Here is a 16889-nt window from a genome sequence, read left to right as displayed (position 1 = left end):
CAGCAATGGCGTATGCTTGCTTAGGTTATATGCTAAAGGCATACATGGCATGATAGAATAATTTAGGTTGGAAAAGACCCTTAGAGATCATTTGAGTCCAACTGTAAACCCAGCACTGCCAAGTCCACCAACTAAATGGTGTCTCTAAATGCCACATCTACATGTCTTTCAAATACCTCCAGGTATAGTGACTCAACCACTTCCCCGGCAGCTTGTTCCAGTGCTTGATAACCCTTCTAGTGGAGTTTTTCCTAATATCCAGTCTAAACCTCCCCTGGCACAACTTGAGTCCATCTCATAAACCAGCAAGTCAGAAAGCTCATAACTGGGCAAATAAAATACAAAGAACAGAACTACCAGATGCCTAAAGAATTATAATGTATTACTAAAGAGCCAACAAAACTTCTATAAAGGGAAGTTGTACTTCAAACACTACTGAGTTATTTGATGATGTCAGTAGGTATACAGACATGACACTAAGAGTAAATCAAGATTTTGAAATAGCATAATCTGACATCCATCTCCAAAAGCTTTAAAAACTTCCCAAATAACAGAGGTAAAGTCCTTGTGTAGATAAGTAATGGGTAAAACATGTAAGTAAACCGTTAGTTTTCACAGCAGGTCACAATCAAGAGTGTCCCTGGGTTGCCTTTGTTCTTCCACCCAAAGAGATGATCTAATGAAGTGACAATCCACTGCCCAGTACAGTCTAGTATTAGCAGCAAAGAAAATGAAGAGCATCAGTGGAACTTCAAAATATTGAGGTATCAAGGTGGCAAAATTGAGGAATATTACCAAGTACATATTAAGCTAAATAGTGGAGAAAGCAGATCTTCATATTACATAGACAGTAACGGGCTTTGAACTGACATCACTCAAGTTTTAGCTTGGGGTTCAAATACACAGTTCTGTGGAAGGCTGAGCTCTGTAAAGGGCATGTCAAATGCTTTGACGTCTTAAAGGAAGATCTCCTGCATTGCTTCCTGGTTTGACACCACAAATTCAAGATCACATCAGTGTGAATACACGCAGTTCTAGTTTTGCCACCTCAAGAAGAGAGCAGAACTAAGATGAAAGAAGAAAGGAGGGAAGAATGATCAAATTTAATAAACAGCTTCTCTACAAGGAACATGTAAGAACTCTTCGGTTTGGGAGATGGAAGAGATGGCCAAGGGAAGATAAATCAGGTCTTCATAAAAAAAAAAAAACTGGAAAAAATCTCAAACCCACATAAATAGGAAACATCTCTGCCATCCACTGCTTTTTTAAAGTAATGGCTTCATATGGTGCTTCTTGTTTTGGGACAAACAGAAGTCACATAATATAACCAGGGGACACCTGAGATACACTGAAGTTTTATGTTGCTTTGAAATAACACATCTATGCAGAATCAACAATAACTTATGGCAGAATAATCTAGTAGATTAGTTATAAAAAAACAAGAAAATGTTATTTCTCCCAAGGATCAAGACAAGTGTCAATGAAGGCTAGAAGATTTCATAAATACCATTATAATTTTTCCCTAGCAGTCCCCCACTGGCTGCAGACAGTAGATCCTAGACTAATCAGACTTGCTGTGATGTAGTAGAGCTGTTCTTATCTTATGATGCAAAGACAGATTATTATGACCCCCATTTAACATGGTCTAGACCATACTTTGTCTGAAATACTGTTTAGTATGACTCTCTAGAACCCATTCAAACTGAAACAGGAGGAAAGGGAAATACTCAAACAAATCACAAGAACAAAGTGCTTATTATAGCCTCTATTCCGCAACTGGGACTGTACCACAGTGCAGACAGTAAACTTTGGACAGTATATGCTATTAGCAGTCTGCACTAGCTTGTACATTTGTAGCTACATTTTTTTCACTTGTCTGTGAACTAGTAGTTTAAAATTCAAATCCACTACAGCAACTTTTGAGTGATTAGTGCTCATTATCCATTAACACTCAGGTTTTACTATGCTAAATAAGCAGTATCATCTGAATATATGGAAGGGGAAATGAGAAAAATAGAAGGGAAAACCCCTAAATGACAGCATTGCCACAATGCATAAAAACTGGGGATAAATTAAGGCTGGAAGTGTCCTAACTTCTAGTCAGAATCAGTTTGGGATCCATTTCCAAAATCAAACAATTAAGTCCTTCGAAACAGCTACCGATTAGCATGTGAAAAACCGATAACAAGGTAGCAGACTTCTGGACCTGGCAAGACTGCCAGAGACTGACATTTCCTGAATAAGGTGGTAGGAAGAAGCATACACCCCTCTTCCTCAAGCACCATGAGATAGGATACCTAGCAGCAGTTCATATAGAAAGAAACAGATGAAATTACACTTGGAGAAAGACATCATGACAATTTTCTGACCAAAAGATGGAAAGTATAGTTTGCCTTAGTGAGCATGTTTGTGGTGAAGATGCTCCATATAGAAACATACAAAAGTCAAAAGCTGAGAGAAAACTATTTGTGGAGACACAAAGTTGTCAAGATTGCTTTAATGTCACTGATGATAAAAGGTTTGGAAGCAAAGGCAAACAGGTGGTTTCAAGGAGAAATCAAAGACAGGAAACAACTGCTTATGAAAGTTGAAGGATGGAGAGATAGGGTGGTCCAGGAAGAATAAGAAAATTTAAGGAGTATGAACCAGAACCACACATAAGTCCGCAGTCACCGCATTATTTAGCTGGTAGCACAGCAAACTTTTGGAGACAAGAGTTTGGCGCAGTTAGCACTACAGCCCTTATACAGAGCAGTCTAAGGCAGCAGTAGATCCTATTTTTCTTCCCTCATCAGATGGCTAACACCAGAATGACCTACATCTGAACTACAGGTCACAAAGCAGGAGCCATTAGACAATCCTCCCCCATATTAAGATTAGGGGGCTTAATAGCTCCACTTGTGAAGATTTGACTTTACCTATTTAACTGGGCCTTGCTGTGGCATGCTCTCTGTTCCGTGAGCCAAACCGACAGCTGCAATCACAAGCTGGAGTCTTTTAAAGCAGTCTTCTATAATCTACATCATATACAGCAGCAATATTAGTTAACTGTTAATCAAAATATGTCCAGCAGTTTTGCACAAGTAGTAGTTTAACCTGGCATTATGAAACAGTGTAGTGCTTTTAGAACAGAAAATAAAACTTGTAAATAACATGTGCAAAGCTTTTTGACAGTAGTTATAAAAAGCAGCCACATATTCAACCCTGATTAATTACACTGCCCCCTGACCTATTAGTGGCTCAGCAGACTAAAAATGCACTAAAGTTAGTTTATAAAGCAGTGGAATTTTGACTGTGAAAACTACTATTCATATGTAATATTTTTAACTAGCCTTTAATTAAGATGATTTGAAGAAGCTGGGAACTGTGGAATGAGGAAAATAAATATTTATAATGTGAAAATTAAGCATTTTTGAAAGCAGTTGGTAGCATTTTAGAATAAAACATGTTGCAAAACAACATTTTTTTTCCAATGAACAGCTCTTCAAATGCGAGTAATCAATCCCCAGGTGCCACAAAAGCTAGGATGTCTTGTAATTGGAAAGCAGGACCCTAGCAAGTTATACAGAAACTGAAAGCTGAGGATCATAGTTAAAGCAGTCACAAATTCAGTAAGCTTTTGTTTACCAACAGACTATAAAAGAAAAATTCACATCTAGTGATACTTACTCAGCTCTCACTGCTACTATTCAACACATGCTGCTACAGAGATGCAAGCCTGGATGGATGTTGAGAACCAAACAATTAAAAGCAGTAACTTTATTTATAAAAAAGCAGAGACTCCAGAAGAATTTTGCAAAGAAGAAAACTTTATGTAAGAAGGGGTTAATCCAGCTGCTCAGGACTGCACAGGAAGCTGGTCTGTGCCAGAAATGGAAAGAAAAAGATGACAACCTTACACGTGGGTCTTTGATCTGCAGAGTCATGTGCTGCTGACCACAGCCCATAGAAAGAAATTCAGCCTCTACCCCCCAACGCATTTCTGCAGATTCAGAGTTGCCTGCTCTTTGTAATATGCCTTCTACAACCTTATAAACTCAAACAGATGAGCCATTACCATCCATCTTCCCTTCCCTGCTCTCTCCTCACCTCTTCCTGGCTTCTTTATGCCTTTAGTGGATGGAAGGATGAAGTGGTAGATTAGCAGTAGAAAAAAACAAACCAACTAACCACATAAAAAAACCAAACCCACCTTGTCTGAGGGTGTAAAGTTGTTTTATGTATGGTAGCTAAATTTATAATGCCATCCTTTTTTCAGAAGTTTAATACTAGACATGTGAATCACACAAATTCAGTTCTGTTCCAACCTATCTTATGAAAGTTCCCTCCAAGCACACGGAAGAAAGCAAGGTTCAAGAATAACATAAAAGACAGCGGTCCTAACTGGGATGAAGAATTTTAGGTTAGCGAAGTCTATAAAGCTCTGGCTGACCTCTACATTTTACATAAAGACACCGAACATTAAAGGTTAGAATAACAGCCTTGTTTGAAGCCCTAATACTTGTGTCACATTCAGGAATAAGGGATCCATTGTAACTATCTATTCAAAACACTCATATAATACAGCTGAAAAGTAAAAAAGGTGAGGGCGGATAAGGGGAAGAGGTACTAATTTTTCTCACTTTAGCTATAGGTAGTACAAGCTTTGGCTACTTGCCAGTAGCTGAGGAATACAGCTCCTCAACAGCATACACTGATCTGATAAGTTCATCAGCATGACACATTCCTATTACACAACTACTAGTACTTATTACTATAGCAAGACAGTTCACTAGACTCAACTAACAGGAAACCAACCCAGAGCAACAACAACAAAATCACAGTAGCCGCCCTGCCCCCCCCCCCCCCCCCCCCCCAACTTAAACCAGAAGGGCCATTCATTGTTACATGAGACAAGTTCCAGTACAAAGGGAGAACAAATGGAAAGATGTTATTAAGAAGAGCAAGAGCACAGTACCACTCACAATCTTGATCAGGATGACGTTCATCCAACTTAGTTTTCACCTTACTTCAAACCCCCAAAAAACTGTTGCTAAAATAGGCAATTACTAAAAATCAGAAGCCTTGTTCTCTCCAGCAAAGCTACTTATACTTGACTCACAAGAAAAAGCAGGTACATAGTAAACCCGATTAGGAAACTGATCCAAGTTAAACTAGATCTGACCTTTTCTTTCCTATTCTTCCTCCTACCATGTTTTCCCTCCTGTTTTCTAGGTTAGCATTAAGCTAGAGTAGTTACACAGTCTAGTTTGTTGAACTGTTTAGTAAATGAATGCTCATACCAGCTGACGTAAATCATGAAGGTAGGCACAGTGAGTCCGGAAAGAAAATAAAATTGCGTTATGCATCAACAAAAAAAACCCCCGAAAGTTACCAACCTCAAGCATTAGCACACAGTTATTGAAAGCCCATTCAAAGAAAGGATTGAAACAGAGTTGCAGTGACACTATCTGTACTTCATTGTTTTAGTTTACACAAACTCCAGCTTAGGAAAATCTTAGTGCCTACAACGTAGGAAGGCTATCAGAGTTTAAATTTGTCAGCTCAACACCAGCCACATAAAAAAGTAAACAGCTACCATATAAGAATATACAGTAAGAAAGTTCAAGCTATGCCTAAAAACATTGACAAGGATTACAGTAGTTCCTGGAACACTTAAAAATTGAACTGCTTCCATATACTGGTATCTAGAAATAAGGAGCACCAAAACCATAATCAGAGGTGTTATCAACATTAATCAATATGTGTGTACCCATTTGCATGCCCTGCCACACATTTCAATTCTGAGAGCAAAGAACTCAAAGCATTGCTTGCACCCTGCAGTCCATGGATTAGTCTGTGTAGCAGGCAGTTTTGTCTTTCATAAAATTTTGCTCCATTCATCCTTACAATTGCAGGTTCACAAGAGATCAGTGAACTTGTACAGCATCTACTGCTAGATGCGCAGAACTTCCTCCCTTGCCTTTTAAACTAAGCCTCTGGGTATCATTAAGGTAACTTTTCTTGTACAGTTTTCCCAAGTAAAAATTTGTCTCAAGACTCAAACATAACATGTCCCTTCAAAAACACATGATGACAGCAGTAAGCAATTACTTCTTCCTGAGAGAATGAGTTGAAATGGATTGTGAAAGGATATGGAAAAGAAGCTGATTTAACACTATATATTTGAAACAAAGTTAATTCAACACAAGCCAAACAAACCCCATGTGTTTTCTCTTAATTCAGTCTGAGGACAGTTAATGTGACGCATACACTACAGCAACTTCCAATGACATTATACACATACTGGCAATTTTTCCTCTTTTGTCAACCTGCTTAATTTAGGGGAAACCAGGCTGGTATGTTTAGGGCTATGTTCCATTCTTGGCAGCTGACAGCATCATAGGCAGCTAAACCAATCCAATGGCTTATTTCTGCTATTACTCATCCTGCTTCTGTTTCACTGTCCCATCCCTGTCCTTGTGCTAGCATCAGCATCCATCTTTTCTGGGGAGGTAGGTTGGTTGGTTGGCTGTTTTTTGCAAACCCCTAACTCTTCTCAACAGACTGCTGACTGGCTACTGAGTTAAAGCAGATCAGACAGTGGTCCAATGAGTGCTGATGCAAGTATACAAGCAACAGGAACATGCAGTCAAGATTGTGATTTCTCCACTCTGGTAATAGTTCTGTGAGACATGATGATGCAAGATGGCACTTTAACGTATTCTTAAGATTGCAGTGCCATAATAAGTGTTCAGTGCTAATGTTGACTTGCACACCTGCCTCTGATACCAGTTTGAGCTATTCCTTTACATGATACCATCTTCACCCACTGCATCAAAAACTGTCTGTGAACCTGTGCTATGATTCTGATCTAGATTCAATTTCTGTTCTTCCAACACTTGCAGTAATGCCGAGATTACTTCCCTGATCTCTTTTACAACTGGAATCACTCCAAGAGTTTCACATCATAGCTCAACGCACGACAGATCCACAGGAACACTTTAAACCAGTATTACTACCCATCATACTGGATGATGGCACTGTGGTCACAGCAAGCTTGTTTGCCATTTCAAGAAGCCAGAGAGCCAAGGAAGCAAAAGAATTGAAAGCAGGTATAATTTTGAAATCATTCTTGCATACAGTCTGTTAATGGCTTGACAGGTAATAGAGCATTGAGCCATCAAAACAATCACTAGCAGATACACACATACATTATAGATGTATAGCAAAATAACTAGTTCTGCCACTACTATTGCAGCAACTGCAGAAAGTCACCCAAAACTGCCAGTAGTATTACAAAAAAAGTGACACTAAGCTGCTGCGAAGTACTTAGAGCCACAATGAAAGTGAGAACACTTCTGCTTATTGTGGGAATAAAGATACTAAGTACTTAATGCAAGCCTGGGGATCACACCAAATGCAGTAGCTACAAATTTTTTGGTTGGGAGTGAGGTGGGGAATGTTCCTCTACCTGGAAAGTGCACTTGAGACCCCTCATGTTCAAAAATAGTAAGCTGGAGCAGAAGTTCAAGTATTTTTTAAAAAATATTGAAAGACTAGATGCATCAAAACACAGTTAGATGCACCAATGTATCCCAGTTTAGAAGGACAAAAGTCTGAAAAAATATAACATGAGTAAAGGAGTATTTGTATGCTAGATTTCACAAGCATACAAAAATGGATTTTCACTTTGATCACATTTCAGTTTTTATAAGAAACCAATACCAAGGCTATTTCCTGTCAAATGTGTGCCATTGAGCTGCAGCAGAGGAACAGTAAAACTTCTACCCTTCCCCTCCCCCAAACAGCAATATATTTTTTTTTAAATAGTTGAAATAATATTTTAAACTTTCATTTTCACAATGAAAGGTTATTCAGAGTTTTTTATATTTTCACAATAAAATGCAATGCCATAGCAAGAAGATTCAATATCCATGACTGGAGTTACCTGGCACTTTCCATTAAAAAGCCGCAAGTTACTGCTCCAAACTCCACTGTAGGCTACTGTGACAACACTCTAAAAAGCACCATCTGATGAAGCTTTTTCTTGCACCCAGCAATTACTAGGTCTCTCCTCTGTGCCTACTTCATGAAAGTTATGGGGACTCAATATACTTGCTAACACTCTACTTGCAAAGTTCAAACAAAATTGGTCAGTGGGATCAATGACTGCTCGGAAAATGGCATAAATCCTGTTTCTTAAGGCTGACCACAGTATGAAGCTAGACTTTTATAAAAGCTCCATACTAGCAAAGCCTCCCAATCCAATGGCATGCATTTAACCAATTCACATTACAAAGCTTTTTTAACCCTTCTGATATTCATCTCTTGCAATTTAAACCACCACAGAGCTCAGTTGCTGGCTAAGTTCAGTACTTCAAGTCTGAGCTTTCTGACACTTTTCCATAAACATAGAATTTAGAATTAGGGTATTTTGTTTGTTAGTTATGCACAAAGACTGTACCTTGGACAAAACATACCAGTGAGTGGTGCTATAAACAGTACTTGTTAGCACATATTATGCTGTAAGAACACCAACAGAATCAAGATCTTCAGGTGCCTTCTAAGAGCATTTAGTTTTGAACTCTTGATCAAGTCATGCAAGGAGTTAGGCACATCTATAAGCACAAGTCTAGGCATCTTAGGAATGTCAGCACTCAACAAAACGTACACAAAGATTACCTACCACCTGAACAGCTATTTTGTACTGAACACCTCTTTAGTATTTCTATGAATATATTCATTCACTTACAAATCTGAAGTCTTTTGTACCTTCAGATATGTTTAGATACCAAATAAGAGAATTCTCAGTAATGTCAGTGAAATTTTATTGCCTTTTTTCTTTTCCAATTTTTAAAATGCTTAAACATTTTTACCCAAGACTTTATATCATATTCTGCAGGTCACAAATTAATGTAACAGGCTGGCAAAACCCAAGCTTTTAATTCTGAAGTCCATGCAGTATTCAAGTTTGCAACTAGGTTTTGAGAAACAAACAATTCAGCAATTGAGCCCTTCAAGCATAAGTCCCTAACCATCAATGAACTTCAAGCACACAGTATAGTGTAAGCAACTGAATATTATTTCTGTCTCAATGTTGCGGATATGAACAATCTGTCAACTACAAGCCCCAGGCTAGACGATCACTGTCTTGGAGGTATTATCTCTGGCTCAGTTTACCATATCCATAAATTAAGTGGATGGGGAATGCTTTACAGATAAAGGATTTCAAAATGCTCAAGTGATTATACTACAGAAATGTAAACATCAAATTTAGTATCAACATGGTAAGTGATACCAGACATCAAAATAAAGTTACTTATCCAAAGGGTTTAGCAAAAACAATATGACATTTTCAAGGAGTCTGTACTTTCTTGCTTTGTTCCCTGAACATAATGCTTAACAAATGATATCACCTTTCAACATTTTTTTTAATTAAAAAAAAAAAGCAAAGGGTAGAATGATCTGAGACTTTTGTTGGTGGGTTGTTTTTTTTTTTTTTTAGGGCAGTAAGCTAGCTCAAGAAGTGGGGCAGGCTACTACTTTACCACATAATTTTCCTCACTTTGCAACAAATGTGTGATTCTTGAGAAGAATGAAAAAAGAAAAAAAAGTTATGCCAGATCCATCAAATTCACCACTCCTCTCACACCACGTTGCCATTTCAGCCATCAACCGAACAACTTTTCAGACCTTCCACTTAACACTAAGTTTGCTACACTCTTCAGATCCTTAGAAACATTTTGCCGAGAAAACACAATTAACCATTTTTACTTTGGAAGCTGATTTGAGCTAACCTAGGAGGCCATTTTACACCTACAGAATTTCAAAGGAGTAAAGAAAAAAAAAAACCAAACAACAAGCCAAAGGTGTTAAGGGTACTTTACGTCCATTATCCTGACTACTCACTTTCTTGCCACTTTGTTTACATTTTCTCTCAGATAAGGGCTGCTCAACAGGCATGCCAAGTAACAGTTCTTAACAAAGGTAGCTCTTGACTATTAAACCATAACCGATGTCCTTCCTCCTTAGCAGTTGTCAATCATTTCAGGGCTCCTTTCTATTAATTGAATTTTGCATTATGAACATAAAAATCTATCATATCCTAAATAATTATATTTCACACTGATTGCACTGTTGTGTTGCTTCACACTCACTTTTCTCCTTCTTGGAACAAAAATTATATTACCATTTTACACTTTGCAATTCTCAGTGAAAGAGCAACCAAAAAAACCCCAAAAAACAACTTTGAAGAAGCTCCCTAACCACAATAGGTCTGCCCATCAGAAGACCCAATGTATGGTGATTTTTCTTTTTTTTTATGGAGCATTCATTACATTTCTTTGCAGCCCTTGTCAGTGTTGGTCATGCTGTGCAATAGCATTCCCTGAGCACATCCAGCAGCATACCATTACCAACTGAAAGTCCCTTCAGTCACCAACTGTCAAGCAGACTTTTAGGATTTTAATTTAAATCTAAAACTGAAATGACATTAAATAACAGGTAAACAGAGGAACGGCCACTTATATACTGTGAGATATTAGCCCATCAGATTTATTACAGCATCTGTGTCAATGACCTACCTTTCCCTATATATACTAATTAAACTGCATTCTTTCCACAAGAAGCGTTGTCTAATGTATTAGTGTACAGAAAGACATAAACATTGTTTTCCTAAACAGTAGTATAAAAGCTCAAAGACGGTGCAAGTGTACACAGGTATCATAATATATAGACAGGTGTTATAACAGGTGTTTAAAAGTGTTACTGGGGCAACACTGCAAGAACAAGAAAGTACATGCGCATGAAACAGCTACCAAGTTACTGAAAATATGTAAAAAAAACCCACAAACTCGGACAAAACTAATTGCCTGCAATTATGTGTACCTACTCGTTAGATATTTACTTCTTTCTTTGATCTCGTCTGAAGCACAGGCAGAAACACTGAATGAACTGCTGCTTACCCTCCCCGCTACACCTGTGTTTCCACCGCTCAGCCATCAGGGAGGATCAGCACTGACACTAGCGTGCTGCTTGAAGATCAAGGGGTTTACCTATTTCCCTAAGAAGGGAAACGGCTGTTGAAACGATACAAACGAGCAGTTCCTGGCATCAAAGTGTTCGCTCCCCCTCCAAACATTATAACAAAAAAAAAAAAAAAAAAAAAAAAAGGAAAAAAGGGAAAAGAACCAACAAAAAAGGGAAAAGCACACAAACCGCACCCCAACCCCCACACCCCCGCCCCGCGGCGGCGGCACACGTAACGAGCGCCAGCGCTGGCAGCGGGCAGGCTGCCCGCGGGGAAGGGGCAGCGGAAGCCGGGGCAGAGGCGCGAGCCGTTACCCCGGCGGGCCGCGGCGGAGCGTGCGCCCTCCCGGTCGGAGCGGAGCGGCCCCGGCCTCCCCCGGCCCCCGCCGCCGGGGCTCTCCCCGCGCGGGAACGCCGCCGGGGCGGCCGCCAGGGATCGCGCTCCCCCGCCCAGACACGCGGGGAAGTCACGTGACCCGGGGGAACCTCACGGCACGAGAGCCACCGGGGCAGCCCCGGGGGCGGGGGGGAAGGAGTGCGAGGGGAGAACTGCCGTCGCCATGACAACTTCCAGGGGGGTGGGAAAACTTCAAATCCCAACCGTCAGTGCAGGAGCGGCTCCCTCTTAAAGGCGCACACACACACGCACACACAGGCGGGCTCCCTCCCCCCCTCCACCCCCTAGGCACTGGCGATGGAGGAGGAGAGGAGGGGGGCAGCCACCGGCACTCACCGCGCCGACGGGAAACCGAGACAAAAGGACCCGAGCCGAGAAGGGGTCTCAGTCGATGGCGAAGGGAGGGACCGAGCAGCCCCGGCCGAAGCCGTAACACCCACCCGCCGCTGCCTTGAGGCGGCTTAGGACCTTCGCTCTCTCCCACAGACCCCGTCTCCGCTTCCGCCGTCCGAGAAAGCCGCTGGAGCCGCTCCTCCATTCCCGCTACGCCCCTCCGCCCACCCCAGCGACCCGGCTCAGGGCGCCGAGCCCGCTCCCCCGCGGGGAGACCCCGCTCCCCGCCTCGCCCCCCCGTTCTCCTCAGGAGCCCCGCTGCCTGCCTGCCTGCCCGCCGTCGCCCCGCGACGGCCGGGGTACCCCGCCGCCCCCCCGCCCCCCGCTCTCTTACCCACACAGTGCATGAGCCGGTGCCGCCAGGAGTCGAGTTCTCGGCGGACTCCCCTGCGCTCCGCCGTGCAGCGGGGGCTCCGGCACTGGGAGGCGGCGGCAGGAGGAGCAGGAGCCGCGGCGGCCATTCTGTCTGTTCCCTTTTCCATCTGCCTCTGACCTCACGCCCGCTCATTTACATACGAGCGCGCGCTCCCCCGGCTCCTCTCCCTCCCCCCCCCCCCCCCCCCCCTTGCCTCGTCGAGCGCGTGCCCGCTCCCATCTTTCCCCCCCCCACCCCCAGCTCAGCATCCGGGGCGGGGAGCGCGCGCCGCCTGGCGGGGTGATTGACACGTGTCCCCGCTCCCCGCGGCGTCCCCCGCCCGGCCGCGGGCCCTCCCGGGCCCCATTCTGCCCCGGCGGAGAGCGGGCCGGATCGGTAACCGGGCCGAAAGCGGGCGCCCCCTCCCTCCCCACCGCCGCCCCGTTTCCCATCCGTGTCCCCCCCCGGCCTACAACTCCCGCAGGGCAGCGCGCCACCTGCTCCGGCCCAGCCAGGGCAGGCGGCAGCAATGCACGCCGGGAGCTGTAGTTCGCGGGGGGAGGAGGAACGGTGCCCACCCCCGGCGCTTTCCCCGCCGGGGAGACGCCGCGCACGGTCCTTCCGACGGCTCCGAGCCCCGGCACCTCAGAGCGGCCCTCGCCCCGCGCCTGCCAGCACCGCCGCTCGGCCGGCGGCAGCTCGGGGTTAAGAGGATTTCAAAGAACCGGCGCTGGGCTTGCCCCCATCCCACGGTCCGCCCCGGGTGCTGGCCGGGGCAGGGCTTGCCCGCGGGCCCCCCGCAGGCTCTAACACCCGCTCAGCCACACCTGACCCCCCGGGCTGCTGCCCATGATGGCAGCCCGTTCCCCGCCTCCCCTTATCGCACCACCTGCGCGGGCGCGGCTGCCAGACGAGGGAAGGTGCAGTGCTGTGCCTTCCTAACGAGCTCGCCACACTCACTCCTTAGGGAGAGTTTGAAAGTTCCCTAAACCGCTGCTCAGTTCACCAGAATGTTTTTAACGGCTTTGCCTTCAGCCCGCTTTTTGTGAGGGTGTTGATCCCGTAGAGTCAGACAGGGAGGTAAACTGGGGACCGGTGTCACACAGAACGCAGCGTTATCTCCCCCGCTTTGGAAAAGACTAGTGAGGAAACCAAACTGACTTGCTTCCAGTTAAGTGTCTGGGAGCATGTCCGGGAAAGCTTACTATCAACCCATGAATGACTTCAGAACTAAAGTCGGATTAAGAGAACTGCAACAAAGTTAACACACAAACGCCAGATTGTATTACTTGGAGCATTTGACAGCCACTTGGACAGTCAGTTTTACTGCTCTGTGCAGTCACCCTCATGCTGTACCACTAGACTCCAGCAGAAGACAGACATCCCTCAGCACCAGCCTAATGTGACAATTGCTACCCATGCCTTGCAAGAGAGCAATTAGCAGTCTTGAATTCCCCAGACAGAAAAATCAAGATCTTGCTGTTTTCTCAGATCCTGGTGTGTCTTTGAGTGCCTCCTCCTCCCCCATGCTCCCCTTCTCAGAACAGTCTTTGTATGCAGCTTTACTTCAGCAAGAAATGGCGTTTTCTGTGCGCATTTGCAGGCCATGATAGGAAACAGAATTTAATAAGGCCGTAGAAAAGAAAGACACCCTTGCTTCTCCCCTCCCTCCTCCATAAGGGTTGAAGGAGCAATGCTGGAAAGAATCATGTCACCCCTACCTATACACTTATTTGTTTTCTTGTGCTAGAGGATGAGCAGAGTTAACAACAGCAGGACTGTGTCAAAGCTGCAGAGGAGCTTCAACTGTCAACAAAGAACGGGAAGCCATTCCCCACTTACTCATCCCTCTACATAATCTGTGTAGAGTGTCAGTGCAACCAGAAGCAGAGCTATTTGGGAATGGAGCCCTTACTACCATTCAGTGGAGCATTTCAGGAGAATGGCGAGACTGGAAGTACAGATGAAAAGGCAGCCTATTTCTTCCCCTAGCTTTTCGTTGTGGCAGCCAGCAAAAAATAACAAGCAGCTGCTTGCCAGTCTCCTTCACCTCAAATCTGTTGTGAATACCTTGGCTCTCTTATTTGCACTGGACTTCCAAAGAGCAACAAAAATCATCAGTCTTGCATCAGAGAAATGGCAAAAACCAAGGCAACTCTGGGAAGGCACTGTCAAACCCCACACAAATGAAAATGCAACCTTATTCAGATAGACTGCATCACTTTCAAACTAATAATATCCTCCAGTAAAAAACAATTTTTTTGCCATAAAAAGGACTTAAAAAAAAAAATCTGTTACCCATTTGCTTCTCCTGCAAACCTTCCATGGTGGATATTTCCTTCTGAACTTCTGAAAGATGTTCTTTTTTTTGCAGTTAAAGACATATTCAGGGATTGCTTGCAGAGCACGGCCCTGAAGGTCAGTTCTGCTTCCAGTGGAATGAACAAAACTTTGGTAACAGATCGCAGGTCATGTCTTTTCTTGTAAAGAAATTTCATAAAAAAATAAACTTTGTCACTTCTGTAAACAGCTAATTGAGCTTAATGATTTCAACGCACAGGGGTTTTAAACACTGTTCATTTAACTGGATCCCTGAGGTTATCTGACATGAACCAGTTTTGTAGGGACACCATTGCCCACACCTGAAAAGTTTTCTTTTGAGATGTCTATGATTAAATAAAGAGCAGAGAAGAAACTGCACGCCCCCGCCCTTTTTTAATTCATCACACTTCTTGTAGTTTGAAAGTTCCTCCTGTTTGAGAGACTTCCTCATGCATGAAAGAAAAAAGAAGTAAACCTGGCTAACAAAGTTGGTGGGTAGATTTCAGGGAGCAGGATGAGGAAAGGGGAAAGAAGGAATTTCAAACTGAGCTTTTATAGTTGCCTAGATTTTGAACTCCTAGGCCTTCTGAAAATACTATCTAGATATCAGACATGCTGTAGAGACTAGGTTTTGAAACAGTCCCTCCCTTTGAGTTGTTCTGTTCTTCCAAACTTAAAACTGAACCAGGTAACTCAAGGATCCTGCTTTGTCAAACCGTCAAGGTTGTTATTTTTACATTAGCTGCACTGTTTTTTCTTCTCTATGAAAATGACTTTCCAGCCAAGAAGTCACTTCTTATGTGGATTTGTACTTGATTTTATAGAAGCAGCTCCACTTTTCTGAGCAAGGGTTGAATCAAAACTCCAAGGCTGATGGAGGGGCAGAAGCTGGAGCAGTGAGGGATAATTTTGATTTAGTTAATTTTAGCTACCTATCCTAGCTTATTTTTATGGGATCTGAGAGTCAGTTACTTAGAAATGGCTCTGGAGGCAAAGTCCAGTGCAATTTTGTTTGAAGCTACAGGAATTATTACTGCTTTTCTTTCTGTATGTTTCATCTCACATTAATTTGAGGGTAAAGAGAAACTAGAATTGTCACAGATGCTTACAGTTTGATACCACAACCCCATCAAAATCTGACATTTTGAATTAATTTTTTTGAACACACATTGGGGAGATTTAACTATCTTATTGAAACACAGAAAAATTGTTCATCACCAAAACCTCTTTATAATTAATCCCCAAAGGTGAAATTCACTCCAGTATAGACAGCTTTGCATGGCTCTTTGTCACATAAGTACTGATCTGCGGAAACTGGGGGTAAGGATGAAGTGTAATTAAAACAGTCTAACTTGAACAGTCAAAACCCTGTAGTAAGACTTTTGCAGATACTATCTTGATGTGAATACATCCTGAAGTGGTGAGCTTCCTCTCTCAACATGAATGCAATTTGTAAACCCGGAATTGCCAGTGTCTTGCTAAAGCAGAAGGAGTTAAATGGTAAATTGTGCAATAGTTTTATGGACGAGTCTTGTAGATAATAATTTATATTTGAAAGATATACCACAGCAGAAAAGAGAAAGGTAAAAAGAAACAGACACTAGAGGAGATTTCACCATAAACACTAAGATGATCTTTTAGATACAGGATCTAGCCAAACCGAGTAAGGGTTATTTAGCCATCAGTATGAATATTAGATTGCCAATACATGACTACTTAAACCTATTTGCAATATCCATTTTCTAACAATTTAACACACAGAGAGAATTCAGAGATGCTCATAAGACATACCACTTTCTTTTGCAGTGTCAGGTGTAGGAAAATGTCATTTTAAGTGATCAATTGTATAGGTCATTTTCCCTTTTGAAAAAAAAAAATATTATTTTTCCTCCCTGATCGTTGAGGACGATCTTAAATAGTGCTAGGGGCCTTAGCACATAGCTTCTGTAGAAGAAGCTCTGAGAAGCAAACCCTCCAGTTCTGTTCACTGATGCTTTTATTCATGCTTTGAAAGCAGAATCCCTGTGGTCACTCCTAAAGGCATATTCATACAAAGTATTTAAGTTGCTTTTGAGTTGCCTGCATAAAGTGTAGTTCGAATTCAGGAGCTGGAAAAGTACACCTATTCAAAAGGAACAGGATTTTCCAGGTGCAATCCCATCCTTAGATTCGGGCTGTGATGAGTGGACAGCCAGCACAGAGAGTCTGGCAAGATGCAAAACAGCACAGTCTCATCAGCTAGGATACCATGCATTTCAGAGATTTAAACTGATTCACAGCAAAATACACTGTAAAGCACTGTGGCTGAGTAGGCTGGCAACCTCCAAAAGAGATGTAAGCACAGACAGCTAGGGAATGATAATATTTTTTTCCACTACAGCTAGATTTGTATGGTTTGAGGCATTACTGTCC

At 42.9% G+C, this 16889-nt stretch overlaps 1 protein-coding gene across 10 annotated transcripts in view; it reads right to left on the bottom strand.

Annotated features, from left to right (window-relative positions):
* LCORL (ligand dependent nuclear receptor corepressor like) overlaps positions 1–12338 on the bottom strand; it is an 85645-nt gene extending 73307 nt beyond the window's left edge. For 4 of the 10 annotated variants that reach the window (XM_055700857.1, XM_055700856.1, XM_055700859.1 and 1 more), the window contains exon 1: positions 12135–12338. In XM_055700857.1, coding sequence (XP_055556832.1) covers positions 12135–12282 — 148 coding nt within the window. In that variant the 5' untranslated portion in view covers positions 12283–12338. The remainder of the gene's footprint in view (positions 1–12134) is intronic. The other 6 variants (XM_055700862.1, XM_055700863.1, XM_055700864.1 and 3 more) reach the window with 3 other exon arrangements.
* Between the last annotated feature and the right edge of the window lie 4551 nt (positions 12339–16889).

This window comes from Falco cherrug, chromosome 1, assembly GCF_023634085.1.
Source record: "Falco cherrug isolate bFalChe1 chromosome 1, bFalChe1.pri, whole genome shotgun sequence".
NCBI classification, from domain to species: domain Eukaryota; kingdom Metazoa; phylum Chordata; class Aves; order Falconiformes; family Falconidae; genus Falco; species Falco cherrug.
This window is presented reverse-complemented; position numbering and strand designations above follow the sequence as displayed.